The sequence below is a fragment of the Euwallacea similis genome, chromosome 29 (assembly GCF_039881205.1).
Source record: "Euwallacea similis isolate ESF13 chromosome 29, ESF131.1, whole genome shotgun sequence".
Taxonomy (NCBI): Eukaryota; Metazoa; Arthropoda; class Insecta; order Coleoptera; family Curculionidae; genus Euwallacea; species Euwallacea similis.
The window spans coordinates 794,705-810,785 of NC_089637.1; the positions used below are offsets into that span (position 1 = coordinate 794,705).

General features: G+C 33.3%; 2 protein-coding genes across 5 annotated transcripts in view; one reads left to right on the top strand and one right to left on the bottom strand.

The window, feature by feature from the left end:
• s-cup (stanley-cup) overlaps positions 1 to 16,081 on the top strand; it is a 58,720-nt gene that overhangs the window by 6,319 nt on the left and 36,320 nt on the right. The window lies entirely within an intron of this gene.
• Positions 186 to 16,081, bottom strand: part of fdl (fused lobes) — a 91,776-nt gene continuing 75,880 nt past the window's right edge. For all 4 annotated transcript variants that reach the window (XM_066403429.1, XM_066403432.1, XM_066403428.1 and 1 more), the window contains exons 7-10: positions 15,686 to 15,809; positions 12,627 to 12,885; positions 9,366 to 9,597; positions 186 to 1,388 (exon numbers count right to left, since the gene is read on the bottom strand). In XM_066403429.1, the coding sequence (XP_066259526.1) occupies positions 1,141 to 1,388; positions 9,366 to 9,597; positions 12,627 to 12,885; positions 15,686 to 15,809 (863 nt within the window). In that variant the 3' untranslated portion in view covers positions 186 to 1,140. The remainder of the gene's footprint in view (positions 1,389 to 9,365; positions 9,598 to 12,626; positions 12,886 to 15,685; positions 15,810 to 16,081) is intronic.

A 16,081-nucleotide genomic window follows, 5' to 3' on the forward strand; every position in this document is an offset into this window, starting at 1 on the left:
GCAAGGAACAGTGTCGTTGGAATAAGGCTTTTAATACCTCAGTAAATTTGTCAGACAAAGAAGTGTTTGCCAATGCGATCAATCCAGGATGATAATATTGTTTGTGTTGTTGGTAATAACAACGCTCAATCCACGAGTCTACATAAGGGATTATAAAGATGTTGAGGCCTGAGAAAATGCAATAATTGGTATATTACAAAACTTTATTTATAAAAGTGACACAAAACAGTTTCAACTTAACAATTATAACTTGGTCGATTATTAAGGTCTGGTTTTTCAATGTCCAGTTAGGGAGCGACAGCTGTCAGTTAACAACCAACCTGCAGATCGTCGATTTTTCAATACGAAGTTAAACTTAACCAACAGGCGAAGAAAGAACGAACAGCTAAACAAAACACCTCTATAATTGAGACACTTTGGCTGTTGATCAGTGTTGACTGGAAGTTACTTCACGGGGAGTTTAGCGGGATATTGAAAAACGGGCACTAATAAACATTTCATTGTCTAAAGCTAATGTGAACTACAGTGGCATGTTCCTCACCAGGTTAATATTTACAATTCTCTAAAAATTAATTGCCTAAATATGTACAAAGTATAATTTCCTAGTTCACATACATATAACAATAACTTTATAACTGACGCTTAAATGGGCTTCAGACACTTTATGTTTGTAAATAGCAACACAAACAATGAAACTATTTAATTAAAGAACTTGATTTCTTAACGAAATTATAGTAAATATTTACAAGAAAGTAATATGTCAATCTTGGGTTTTAAGCTCAGTGATATATTTTGATATGTTGTACCCTAAAAACCATTCTACAGATGCCGAAAAATGAATAAATTAGCCTGTGTTAACTTTAAAAGAACAACAAATTATTAATAATACTCTTAATTCCTAACATCGCAGTCAATACAAAATGAAAATAAATAACAGACAGAATCCACAAAATTCAAATCATTTACGCTAAACCTCAAGGTCTCACCTCTTTGTCAATATGACACATACGATTCATTCTGTTAATTTCACAGCCTCACTTGGAAATCTGGATCTACTAATTTGAATACCCTGCAGAGAAGGCACGTTTGCTATACTCTACCAGTCACCAGTTTCCAAATATGTTTAAAAAACTAGAGGTTCTAAAGACACATTCCGGGATTTTGTGAGCACCACGTGGGCCACATGGCCTCAGGCTTCAAGCCTCTAGCGATTAGTCTTTCTCTGTGAGTGGTGAGTCTCGTGTAGACATCCTCCTGTATCATGTAAGTCGTGGTGTCCAGTTGCGGATCCGTCCAGAGCCGTTCTGCTAGAGCAGCTGCTCGAGGCCAGAGTCTGGAGTCCAGATTCCATTCGTCCACCTGTTCGGTCCAGAGGCAACCTTCACCACCTGAAGCAAAGCATTGATGTTTATATTAACTTTTAAAAGACGGCTGGAAGTATTTTGTTGAAGTAAGAACCAGAATAGCCCCAGTAATACCCGACCTGACCTTATGCTTGGATCTTCGCAATATAAGCTTATGTCTAGAGCTTGAGGGTGTACGTTGATTTATGTTTGTTTTGAAGCTGTTTTTAGTAAACGCTTTTTAAGATTTTGCGAACATGGGAAAAATTGGTCGTCGATACGTGATTCCATGTTTTCATTTGACCGGTCTTAGTCCACTCAACAACAAAGCGAAGTTAAACTTTACTCTGGGGGAATCTGGCCTTTCGTTAACAACTGTAAAATATTGAGTGGAGTTTCGTACGAGCTGCCAAGACGAACTCCGTAGTGATTGACCCAATGAAGTGACCACTCGAGAAGTTGTGGTGAAAATCCACAAAATTGTACTAGAAAACCTTCGGCTAAAATTGCGCGAGTTAGCAGACGTGAAAGACATTTAGTACTGTAAATTATATTAAGTACTGTAAAAAAAGTTGTGCAGCAATAAAACCGAGTTTTTTCGTCGATTCACAACCATGAATGAAACATGGGTCTATTATTTCACACCTGAGATGAAAGAGCAATCAAAACAATGGACTCTAAGGAGAGAATCGGTTTCATCTGCAGGAAAGGTGATGGCATCATTTTTTTGGGATGCACGTGGGATAATTTTTATTGACTAACCCCCTAAAGGAAAAACAACAAACCGAGAATGTTATAAAAATTTATTGCAGTGTTTGAGCGAAAAAATTAGGAAAAAGCGATCGTAGTTGGCGAAACAGAAAGTCTTGTTTCATCAAGGCAACACACAAGTCCACACTTCCGTTATCACAATGGCCAAAATCAATTAACTTGGTTTCGAACTTTTTTCTCGTCCACCCTATTCGCCAGATTTAGCCCTCTCAGATTATTTTCTATTTCCAAACTTGAAAAAGTAGCTCGGTGGAAAGAGATTTGCCAATAATGAAGAGATGAACTTCGAAATTGATGCCTATTTTGAAGCATTCCAAGTTTCTTACTATAAATAGGATACAAAGGCCATAGAATATAGCTGGAAAAAGTGTATCAATCTCAAAGGACATTGTGTTGAGAAATGATGTAATATTTTCCAATTTTTTTTATTTCAGTGTTAGATCGGGTACTTCTGGGACTATCCTCGTGTCAGCAGCAACTTAATTTCACTAACATTGAAAATGGTTTCCAACCTTCTTTTTAGAGCTTTTAGAGTTTATAAGATATTTAGATAAAACTTGAGGTGTGCAATACTTTTAAGGATGTACACGATATGAGATCTCAGTTGGAGCTGAAACCAATGGAGGGCCGGCCAAAACCCAACTACTGCTCTAGAGGTTGTCCCTGAATTTATTAACTTTAATTAAGATGTCACGTCACCATCTTTGAAAGTAGTACTTATCACAAATTATAACTAAATATTTTACTATAAACTGTAGATGTTGTAAAGAAAAAAATGATTGAAAATAATTTTATGATTTTAACACCCTGTACGTATTTCAGAAATGAACCATTTCCGGATCTATGCTTATAGGATTTTTTTTTCATATTTATGGACGCAGAATTCGCTGACCAATACTTTATAGCACCCTGTATGAGCCAATAGATTTTATTGCTCCCCGCTGCCCCGCACGTATCTTTCTGTGTCACGACAAACCTTTCGCAGTTATCAGTATCGACAAAATTTTATTTTAAAGCAACAAAATGAAAACCAAACGTAATCTAATATCAAAAATACTGTGTCAAAAACACTTTCATATTTACGTGTTCATTGAAATTAACGCTGCAATGCAATTGTAATTTATATAAACTATCGAAGTGCTTTAAAAAAACATTTAGAAAATTTCAAATTAAATGAGGGATAATTTATTTAATTGTAAACTGTAAATGTGGGAATGTTTAAAAAGGTATTTGGCACTGTCAACATTTTAAAATCCTTTACATTTGTTTTAATTTGCATTAATCAGAATGAAAGAAATATTTTTTCTCTAAATGGATTGCGACGTCATCGTCCTATTGCAAAGCATTTAGGTAAAATTTTTATCACAAGAAAAAATCCTTTTTTGACGATTTCCATGTTTTCAAAAAACCTCGCCTTGTTAGAGTCTTTTTGTATAATCTAGGAGGTATTTTCCATGTTTTCAAAAATTACGAATTTCCCTTTAATCCATTTCTGCGATCGGCTTATTTCCAGTGTTCTTGTTCAATTCATGCCTCACCGATTCATCGACCACCGAATTTACTCCATCGAAACAAAAACCTTCTTGAGTTCAATAAAATCAACAATTTTTAATTCAAACACCTTTACACCAATTGGACAGATCTTTTATGAATATTCATAATTCTCTTAAAGCTAAAGCTTTACCTAAAATGATTAACTACACATGTTTTTCAAATCATTTATCACGACACTATTTAATTTTTTATTCTTAACTGCATTATATGTTCTCAAAGATTGTCGGGTATGAAATTCACGTTATGAGTGCCCTGAGAGTCACTTGATAAAACAGTTATTATTGATTATCGCTAATAAATAGTAACAAAAAAAAGAAATTCCGAGGGGTTAACTGACTCCTGGTGTCTAATTTAATAAAACTCAATTAGTGTTGAATGCTTTTCCTTATGATGAAAATCAATTTTAATTAAGTCCAGTAATGTGATATTAAAGCCTAATGAAAGATGAAAAGATTAAACTCGAGAGCTGAAAGAAAATATCATATTTTTAGGCACTTAAGTATAATTCTATATAATTTTATTACGGAAATTTGATTTGAGGTATTAGACCGTCTTTACAAACTGGAAATGTGTGAATGTTTAAAAAGATGTTTAAAGTTTTCTAAATTTTAAAGCATTGTCTGGGTTTTTCTTAACTTAAATATTTGCTAAATATTGGGTTGTTCGTTAATTAACGTCGTTTTATTCTCATAGATGGCTTAATTCATACATACCGAGTAATAGTGATCTCGTTGCTTATATTATTATATGCCATTTTAAAGGTTATGTTTTAGACTTTTTTCGATTAAAAATTGAACGTGATTAGTAAACAAGAAGTTGTTTAAAATTTAAGTTGAAGATGGACAATCAAAGTGAGCATTATCGACACATTTTATTATTTTATTTTCGAAAGGGCAAAAATGCAGTACAAGCTCAGAAGAAATTGTGTGAAGTTTATGGTGAGAACTGCCTTACTGAACGCCAGTGCCAGCGTTGATTTTCTCGCTTTCGTTCCGGAAATTTTAATGTCCAAGATGAACCACACACTGGACGCCCAATCACCATTGATAACGATAAAATAAAGGCCTTAATCGAAGCTAATCGACGTATGACAACTCGAGAGATAGCAGAAAAGTTGAACATATCGAATTCAACCGTTTCTCTGCATTTAAAAAAGTTTGGGTACTTTAGCAAATTGGATGTTTGGGTTCCTCATGAATTGAAGGAAATTCACCTCACCAAACGCATTAACATATGCGATTCTTTGCTGAATCGTAACCAAAACGACCCACTTCTAAAAAGAATCATAACGGGTGATGAAAAATGGATTGTCTACGATAACGTAGTCCGAAAACGATCATGGACCAAACAAGATGAACCTGCACAATCCATGTCCAAAGCCAATATTCATCAAAAGAAAATTTTGCTATCTGTGTGGTGGGACTACAAGGGTATTCTTTATTTTGAACTGCTTCCGAAAAACCAAACTATTGATTCGAATGTTTACTGTCGTCAGCTATCGAAATTGAACGAAGAAATCAAAAGAAAACGTCCTGAACTCGCCAATCGCAAAGGGGTATTATTCCATCATGATAACGCTAGACCCCATACGTCTTTAATAACACGTCAAAAATTATTGGAACTAAATTGGGAAATGATACCTCATCCACCATATAGCCCTGACTTGGCGCCATCAGATTATTTTTTGTTTCGTTCTCTTCAAAATCATTTGAATGTTAAAAATTTCGATTCTGATTAAGCTGTTAAAAATGATTTAAATCAATTTTTTACTTTTAAAAATCAAGACTTTTTCGAACGCGGAATTTTCCAACTTGCCAAAAGATGGCAAAAGGTCATCCACCAAGATGGCCACTACATCATTGATTAATATTTATTATTAATATAAGTATATTCACGTTGAAAAAACATAAAAAATACGACATTAATTATCGAACAACCCAATATATGAAAGTGACAATTACTGCAATGAAACTGTCGCCATAATAGTGGTTTATGGTGACTTTTAACTTTTGGTGACTTAACTTTTATGGTGACAGTTTCATTGCAGTGATTGTCACTTTCATATTTTTAACAAATATTTGATATTTCATATTCATATTTACGCTTAGCAAAAGCATGATGGTTCGTGATTGAAAAAAAATCGAATGTAATGCAAAGTCGAGCAGAAATATCACAATTAAGGAACTAAAGAAACGTAAGAATTTATTATAAATAATAGCACAAGAAAGTGACAATCACTACAGTAAAAACCGCGAAAGATGCCTACTATCTGAAAATGTTTAAAAAATGTTACTGTTCTGAGCCATACATTGTTCAAAAAATAATTATTTCTGACTAAACCACGCGGAATTCGAAGAAAAAATAGAGACATTTCTTCTTCATAAAAATCTAATTCATTGAAAAATAATATTATTTGCTTTATAATTCAAAGGAGTAAAAAAAAATCGAAAATTTCTGTCAGGAGTAGTTAGAAAACTACCCATATTTATAATCGATTTTGATGAAACTTATGATAGTTCAAGACCCTCATGGCATGATTATTATCTAAAATTTTTATTCTATTATCTTAATCAGAGAAAAAGTTATTTCAATAAACATTCAAATGATAGAACTCGTTAGGAGGACCGTATCTCAGTAAGGATGCTCCGTCGGACCAATAGGAACTTTTTTACTATTTTTGGCTCTATATTCACCTCCTTAAATTTTGTACCAATTTTTCCAAACACCCTGTATAAGTAAGGTTTTTATCACAATCAAGAAACAAATTTTCTTTTGATGAGCTTTCTCTTTACAAGAATGCTCCGCTTTGTTAGTTTTTTTTTAATGTAATTTAGTCGGTTTTTAACCCTTCTAGTATAACGAATTTTACCTTATTTCATTCCTATGATCGGCTTATATGTAATGTTTTTGTTAAATTCATGGTTCTTCAATTCTTTTACCGCCGACTTTAGCCCAATAAAATGAAAACTAAGGACTTTTCAAAAGCAATATTAATTAATTCCAGTAACGAAATATTAAAGCTTAATGAAAAATGGAAAGATTAAACTCGACAACTGAAGAAATAAAATAATATTTTTAGGTGTTCAAGTATAATTCTGTTACAGATAATAATATAATAATTGACTATATTATATCGCGTCAATCAATGCCGAAAGCAATCTATAAGCTCAAACCTCAAACTACAATACCAGAAGGCATGCGGTCTACTCACCCTCTATTATGACGTTTTAAATGAATCCAATATCTCTTCTCTAATATTAATCGAGGGTAAATATACTATGACGTATTGGTCCTGTATCTACGTCGGTGGAATGAATTATTTATAATTTCCCTTATTTAAGGGTAGGTAACACTCATCAATAGTTAAATAGGGAATTTTCCAATTTCGGATTCAAAATTTATGGATGTAGTGGCGGATTGCTTTCGCAGTTGTAACTTTAGATGGAGTTGGCACATTTCTTTTTATTTACCTTTAATTAATATTTGCTAACTTATTATAACTTATACGCTATCATAAAAGATCAATCTTCTTTTTCACGTTAAAATAACTATTATTGTTGAGGTTCCTTCGATAAACGAAACCACGAAAACAACAATTTGGTTTACGAAAGTGGACTGTATTAATTTTCACTTATATAAATAATGATAAAGTATTGGTCTAAGTATGAAGTGGGAGTTTGCTTAGTTGGGAAGATTACGAACTACGTTTACGATCACATGTCTAGAGCGAGCACTAGTCAAAGGGAGCGAAATTACTGCGATCATCCCTTAAGTACTAAACCTGAGGAAATCCAACCAGGGGCGCGCCAATACCAGAAGCCCTTAAGGGCAATGGTCGCGCCTAAGGTCATGAATCACCGCCATCTGGCAAATACCTATACAAGTCGCTTTCATTGAAGTATTGCAGATCCGCCGAACTGCGGATCGCAGCAATGGTCCAATTTAGAAAGCTTCCTTTGACGAGTAGCGTATTTCCCAGCCATAAAGAGCCCTTCAATATGGCCTGATGGGTACGAAGGTCTGGCGCCCAGATGGAATCCTCCAAATAAGTATCGATACACATGGGCGTAACTTAAGGGATGAAGGTACAAATAAATTAACTAAACAAACTACACCAAGAAACAATAACCTAAAGTCCTTAACAATTATCAAACATCGGCTTGACATTACGTGGGGACATGTTTTTCACATCCATCCAGAGTTTCCGGGAAACTCTACATGGCATGAGAAGTCTATTAACCCACAAATACACGGGAGACTAAATACCTTCAATAATGATTATTCCTAAATCCATTCTCAGGGTATTTTCCCATTTACAGAGTTTTATTTACTTTTTTTTTAACGGATTTATATGGGATAAGGAAACAAGAGGTGTTAATGTTTGTTAATAAAAGGATTGGCCCTAGTTGCGCAAAAAATTGCTAAAAAAATGCCTAATGACGTCGCTTTGTATTTCTAATGATTGTTTGTATTTCAATGAAGTTCGCATGTTTAATTGATTTCAAATATCAGATGTTCTCAATGTTTGATACAAATTTATGCACGTTTAGAGATGTGTTGCCGGTGACGACAACTATGCGAAGCAGAGCGAAGTGTTAAGTACCAAAGCTTTATATTATAGTTTGTTACAAGCTAATGACCCAAAAACTGTGAAGTATTGTGTAATGGTTTATCCTCAACAGGGTTATCCATGTAAGATGGTTCACCACCGTATCTCAAAAACCGTAAGGTTTTAAAAAAAAGTTTAATATGAAAGTTATTTACTTGTTCATGAATTTTCATTTTTTTATATTTTTTAAGTTACAGAAAGATGCAGAAAACTACGGCCTGACAAAAATATATATATTTTTTTAATTGAATACCCTGTATTTTATTATGGATGCTAATTCTGCTTGTAACTATAAGTATTTTTGTTATTACATAGTATGAAAAATGTTTAGCAGTTTTTGAATTAATTCAATTTAAAGTAAAAATCGGAAAAAAATGAGCTTAAAAATGAAGAAATCTTACATGGTACTAATTAGATACAAATAATACTTTTAGCATTATTTGTATCTAATTAGGAAATGGATCAATCTAAAATGTAATAGGCTTTGGAGGTATCCAAGCAACCAAAAAATTAATGCAAATTTTCGTGTAGTTATTGGAAGATATTGAATGGCCTCCGAGAAATTCCGATTTGACACTGCTAAACTATTACTTTTAGAGACATCTGAAAGAACTGACTTATCAACAACAAATTAATAATGTCGAGGACTTAAAAATAGAATATGACAATCAATAATATTTATAAATCAAAGCGATGCAGTATTAAGGTCGACAAGGAAACTAGAGGAAATATATACCATTTGCACGCAAATAGAGGTAACATTAAAAAAAATAAAGTTTGAAGCACTTAAAATGTTGAAAGTTTGAATATTTTTTTCGCAGAACGACCTTCTTGTTTTTAACTCGATAAGTTTTCAAACGATGCAATTAATACTATGTGAATTTATTAAGAATTTGAAAAAAACTATTTTTTTCTTATATTTTTACTTTAAATTGAATTAACTCAAAGTCTGCTAAAAAATGTGCTAAAAATCTTTACGGTTTTTGAGATAAGGTAGTGGATTATCTTACGTGGACCACCCTGTACACTTTCCTGTTGGCTCAATTTTTTTGCGTATAAGGTGTCATAAACTAAGTGTTTATTCTTACCTAATATTTGCTTTTTGTTGAGTCGAAATTGCTGCCACGGTCTGTGATTGTATACGGTTTGCCAAGGCCTATAAGGATCACAGGCTGCTTCTCCAGTTTCTCTCCACCTTCCAAATCCACAGTCCAGGTACCAGGCATCCACATGGGAGATTAATACTTTGTAGCCATCGGATATGAGGTCAGGAGTGTCGGTCCATTGGCTGGCACCCCAACTCTGGACTGTTACTTGGCTCTAGAACAAAATATCTTTTATGAATTTTAACATATTAGGATAGTGGTTTGCAGAAAAATTTGCAAAGAATCGCAAATAATATCTTAAATCAGAAATTAACTTTTTAGGTCAAGTAATATGGGGCACATTTTGCATTTAACATAACAGCTGGAACTTAACACTATCTAGAGGTACGACAAGATATCTTTCAGTATTGGCAGTTGTCTTGGATTATTGGATTATACAGTGTGTCCGTTTCTGGGCTTCACTTTTGAGACAAACATAAAATATGTAAGTAAGTCTTTTACATTGGGGCAATGATATGCAATTTGAAGTTCAGAATATGCCGTTTCATAGTTTCTAAGGTTACTTAGGATAAATGTTCTTCCACCTACTTTTATGTTTCACTTTGATTTCTATAGAAAAGACTAAGGAATAGAAGGATGTACGAGATCTCAAAAGTAGCAGAATCTTTCCATCGGAAGGTGAGGGGCTCTTCAGAAGGTCAATGTGTTCTTCCCTTTGATTTTACATAGATGAACGTATTCTTTTAGCTTTTTCTTGATAAGAATCCAATATTAATCATGAAATAATGAAATGTTCAAGTTAACATGTTGAAGTATTATCTAAGACTGAAGAACGGTTATTTCATCATCATTAACCATTTCTATTTCAGCACTGACCATATTCGTAAGTACCTTGACGGTAATTACCCGATTCTAACTCACTTTGTATTCTCAGTTTTCTTTCTTCAATAGTTTTAATAATTTGGTTTATTTAAAAAAATATTCGTCAGTCCTTGAAAGTCTTTATGAGGATCCGAATCTGCGAATTCTGTGCCAATTCGTGACATACAAGGTGAATCTAAAAGGCCTGTACAAAATTGTACCACAGATTTCTGAGGCGAAAACGTAACGATTTAATCCAATTTATTTTAATACAAAAGTGGACGGTTTTCCAAATACAGGACGTCAAAGTGAAGATTAAAAAAAGGAAAAAAATTAATTACTTCGTTTGTAACGTTATTATTTGAACAAAATGTCGCATCCCGGGGGTTTTTAGGGGTGAGATATCAGAATCCGTTTATATTTTCGATGCACATTCTAGAGGGAGTTGTCTGCGCTAGGTGAATTCTTTTTAAAGGGCCATAACTTTTTTATTCCCCGATATAAAATTTATTTATGATTAAATTTGTATTTTTCTATATGTTACATGAAAAAAAAGTATGTTGGTACCAGTTCCTACGGGCATTCCTTCTCGAGATATTTTAAGTTTAAAGTTCGCTGCATGTCTTAAAAAATAACTTTAAAGTACATATTTATTCGCACAGTTGAAGCGAAAAAATTTAAAACATTCAATTAATTTTCAATTCTTATAATTATTTTAAGTTTTCCTGTTTTTATTTGGCTATTCCAATTTTTTATTATCTCTTTTGTTGTACTGTACGATAAATATGTACTTTAAAGTTATTTTCCAAGGCATGCAGCGAACTTTAAACTTGAAATATCTTAAGAAAGAATGAGTATGAGGATTAATACCAAGTTACCATTTTTTTATAAAACATATAGAAAAACATAAATTTAGTAATAAATACATTTTATATCGGGTGATAAAAATGTTATGGCCCTTTAAAGAGAATTCACCTAGCGCAGACAGCGCCCTCTAGAATGTGCATCGAAAATGTAAACGAATTCTGATATCTCACGCCTAAAAACCCCCGGGATGCGACATTTTGTTCAGGCTAGTTCAGGTTAGCATTACAAACTAAGTAATTAATTTTTCCCTTTTATTTTAAATCTTCACTTTGACGTTGTGTATTTTGAAAATCGTCCACTTTTGAATCAAGGTAATTGGGCTAAGTCGTCACGTTTTCGCCTCAGAAATTTGTGGTAGAATTTTGTACAGATCTTTTAGAGACACCCTTGTATATTCTTCATTCAAATCAGGTAAAGAGATGAAGCGATGTATATGGCAGGAACATGTGGCACATTTCCATGAATTAATGTGATGGAAACATCTACTTTCTTGGTAAATTATAACAAAGTGTTTGATACGTTTTTTCCATTCCACTCTCCGTTACCGTACATTTCGTTATTCATTCTTGACAACTTCTAGATTTTCTTTACCAATGTTTACTGGACCTGGCTACCTCTGATGATTGGATCTCATTTTCAGTTTCTTTTTCTCAATCCCACTCTAGGACAGTGTCCAGGTTAAATAACTCATTATTCTCTTTTTAAGTGACTCAATGCCTTGATCATGTTGTACATTTATAGTTTCTCACTCATCGTTCCATCTTCTTCTTCCGAACCTTCAACTTTCTCCTGGCAACTTTCATTATAAACGTTTCGAGAAAATGTATAGTTCTTCTTAGTTGAACTTTCTTGAAGAACTTTTCCGAAAGCGTCGCTGCACTATGGATCATTTCACACGGAATACAAACAGAACGGCGTAATCATATATTCAATTTCCTTGTGATTCCTCTCCCTGACGATCTACATCTAAATTCAACAAAATTAGCTTTTTATATTGCAAAACGGTGAGTCTAAATTTGTAAATTTGAATAAAACGTTGAAAATTTCCTGTTCGATTTAGGAACCTTTTTAAGATTCGCATTTACTGTTGATTCCACCTCATTTCTGCCCTACTGTTTGTGAATATTTGATAATATTAAAATATGCGATTTATTGTTGGGACCAAAATTGTATGAGGGAGAGATCTTGGTGTGTTACAACCTTAAATACCTCGGTTGCATAACACTTACGCATCTGCTAAATTTAAAATTTCCCAATTTGTTAGGAACAACATTTCTTAATTATAATCCTCGCTAACTGTCTAGGCCAGTGCCGTGGACTAATTTTAATTTATGGTCTTTAAATTAGGTTTCCAATTGTAAGTCTCTTTAAATGATATTTATAGTCCTAAGAATGCGGCTAATAGAAAGGTAAGTATACAAAGGAAACCCTTTCATTAAGCAGGCAAAAAGAGGTCATAAAACTGACAAAGCGTACATATTACAGTATATGTAAGAACTCTTCGAATCTACTTACCCTATCGAGATACTTAGTTATGTAGGGTCGTTTGCTAAGTTTGCTAGACCACACGATAACATGAGGCATTTTTTCTCCCCCATTAGCTTGTTGTAATCGAAGTAATGCCTTGGTAGTGAATTCTCCCCAGAGATCATGCAAATCTGTGTAGTTGTTAGGGGTGTTACCCTTTTGCAGGTGTTGGGCCCAACATTCCAGGTTCACTTCGTCTCCTCCTAGGTGGAAGATTTCCGTTTCGCCACTAAGTTCTATTAAATCCCTGGAAAAGGATGAAAGAAAGCGTTAGTGAAATATCAAAATTCGTGGATAAAGGCACGCTGTTTTGGTTGAATTCCGGAGATTTGTTATCTTTTAAGATCCTTTAATTTGCATGAAAAGAATCAGCTGGAGATGGCGTGCTGATAATGTGGAAGAATTAGAAAAAACTTGCATATCTGCAGTTATTTAGCTTAGCAAAAAGGAAAGATTGGATAAGACTTGAGAGACATTTTGGAATAACAATTAAGTAGGAGAAATTAAAAGTCTGACTGGAATGGAAACAATTTTATCTTTCGCCTTTCAATTCTCCTCTGGGGAATATTAATGCGAGACTGCATTTGATTTGGTTTTGAAGCGATAAATACAAACGATGTTAGTAGTTAAAGCGCAAATTTTAGGTTTCGACCTTTTTTCTCATACTTTTTTCCTCATATATTTGAAGCATTATATAAAAGCATTAGAATTTCGTCGCTGAAGTTGATTGTTCAGATAGGCATAACGTACACAGGGTGTTTTTAAAATAGCGACCAAGCCCTTCAGTATGCTGTTGGATCCAGATTCTAATCCTAACAAAATTGATTAATATAAGATCTGTTGGTTTTTAATATTTTTTTTACTCTGCTGCTATATAACGTTATTGCTAAGTTGATTTTATTAATGTATATATTTATAAAACCTAGGAATTTGAATAAATTTATTTATGCCCTATTATAACGTTAACATGCCATTTGATTATTTAGAACAATATAAGGGACTTACCCATTTATGGAAAATTGCACTGTCTGGAAAAAACGAGGTGGAATAAAGAAGCTGAATTTTCAATTTTAGACATCTAAATATTAAAAAAATAGTCGAACTAGCTTTTGTCACTTATTTATGTAGAGCTTACAGAAGGATATTCAACTAGGATAAAGAGCTTTAGCGTCACTTTAAATACACCCTGTAACTAGGTACGTGAGTAAATTTTATAAAAATCTTTGGAATGCTATTATAATTGAACAGCTTTTGTGTTTTGTTTTGGCAATTATTTAGATTTTGAGAGTTCTTCAAATTCAGTTTTATTGTCTTTTCAACATGTAAATTTTTTCGTTTCGTGCGTTATTTTTCCAGTTAAATCTTATTTCTTCGATTTTGATCACGTTAATTTTCTACTTTGCCTTTTTCTCTTTCTGGTGTTATTTCTTAATTTTAAGTAGACTTAGTTGTACTTATTTTTCATTTTTTGCTTTTCAGTTGTTGTCTCTTTTGGGTGTAATTTTGCATTCAAATGTACTCGTATATATTTTCTATTCATTAATTAATTTCCTTTTGAGGTGACACAACTTACTTATTCATGGAGAAAAGACTCAAGTCTCCTTTTCACCTGTGGTTTTTGTTCCATTTTAAGCAAACCAAAAGCCGTTTCTTCTTGATAATTGTATTGATCCATGTTTCAAACTGCATTTAAATTGCAATGTAATTATTTTATTCCACAAAAATGTGGAGTTTTGAGAACGACATATTGAATTCATAGCTCGCATCAATTTTGTCCTTATTCAGTTTAAACACATGTTCTGGATGCTTTTGAAACCAAATTAAAAGCATCGACGTGATACGCGATGTCAGCAGCTAACATAAAAATAAAATATTTATAAACTGTGACTCTTAACATGTAATCTATCAGTGTTATTAAAAAAAAATCTGAATTCAACAATGTCAAAATTCAAGATGGCGTCCATAAGAAAAACAAAGTTGAGGATGGTTGCCGATAGTCGAAACGTAGGATTTCAAATACAATATTGCCAAATTATAGAAAAGGAAAAGTTGCAATGATGAAGTGTTAATAATTTTGAATTACTACGTCAAATAAGCTGAGGAAAACATAAAAATATTTTTCTAAATTTCGCTTTTTTTCAAATACTTCTAAAAATCATCGGAATTTTTTAAATTTCGAAATCGCATATGTTTGAACTTCAAATTGCGCAACTTTGCTCCGATTTAACCAACCTTGCATCTTTCGTGATTAGGAAGAACCTCGTGGTTGAGTTCCAGAATTAGGCAATATATACTGGGCGATACGCGGCAAGGGCAATTTTCATGCCTCCCGTTTCTTTCAATCAATCATCAACCAACAAGAAACCATCCAAGGTGCAAGATGTATAATTTTCTAAAATAAACTTTTTGGTTTTATTTTGGGAAGCATGTGGATTAGTTTATACATGGAATAGCAGATTCGCGTTGTCACAAGTGATAGTTTCTCACATCGGCTTCATTATTATAGGACATTAGCAACTAAGAAACTAGTCTCATCGAAGCTATTGTGGACCCAGTAATGTTGGAATTAAAAATAATAATCATGAGGTAATGCATTTTGCATGTAACCCATTAATTTGCATATTTTTCAAAGGAGATATTACCAAGATGTCACTTAAAGTATGATTCATTACTCCAAGCGTTATTCGTCTTGTGTTGTCATTCACCTAAATGTGAAAAAACGTGAAGAAAATTGAATACTGGGAGATTGATAATACGGGAAATTTTAGACCATTAAATTAAGTACCTTCTTAAGCAATGTTACTTCTCGATTACAGTTCCTCAACTTTTCGATATTTTATCGTAAAGCCATTGCAACCTTTTGCTTTAAATCATGACTCCGTGAGTCATTAAAATGAAGAAAAACCTTTGTATCTGTAACATAATATGAAATATAATGATCTTTCCCCCAATTTGTTTACCTACCGACGCCGAGGACGATTGAAAATCTTCAGGAAACATCTCAAGATATTTTATCGCGCTAAAGTGGTGTTGAATATAATTCTTACTTGTATATTTTCTCCAAAACATCGTACACATGGGGATTTTCTGGATTGAGCTGACCACATGGCGGCTCTCCGCAATACAAACTCCATGGTCTTTCGTTTATGCATACAGCCAGCTCTCCCAGACCTGAAAAGAAAATACAAGAATTAGGTTATTTATTTTTAGGAAACAGGAAGGGTTTTGCTTAGTGCCTAAATGAGATATATGAAAAAAATTGGGCGAATACATAAAATATGAATATTTCGATTCCAGCTGAAATAGGTCATGCATTTTCGCTACACGTTTCAGAAAAGATGGAAGAGCTGTGCAAAACAAAATGAGGGGGAATATCCATTGCTGTCATTGCAATATTTATCAAATAAAATTGGCTGAAATGCAAACGATAATCTTTTGGACAT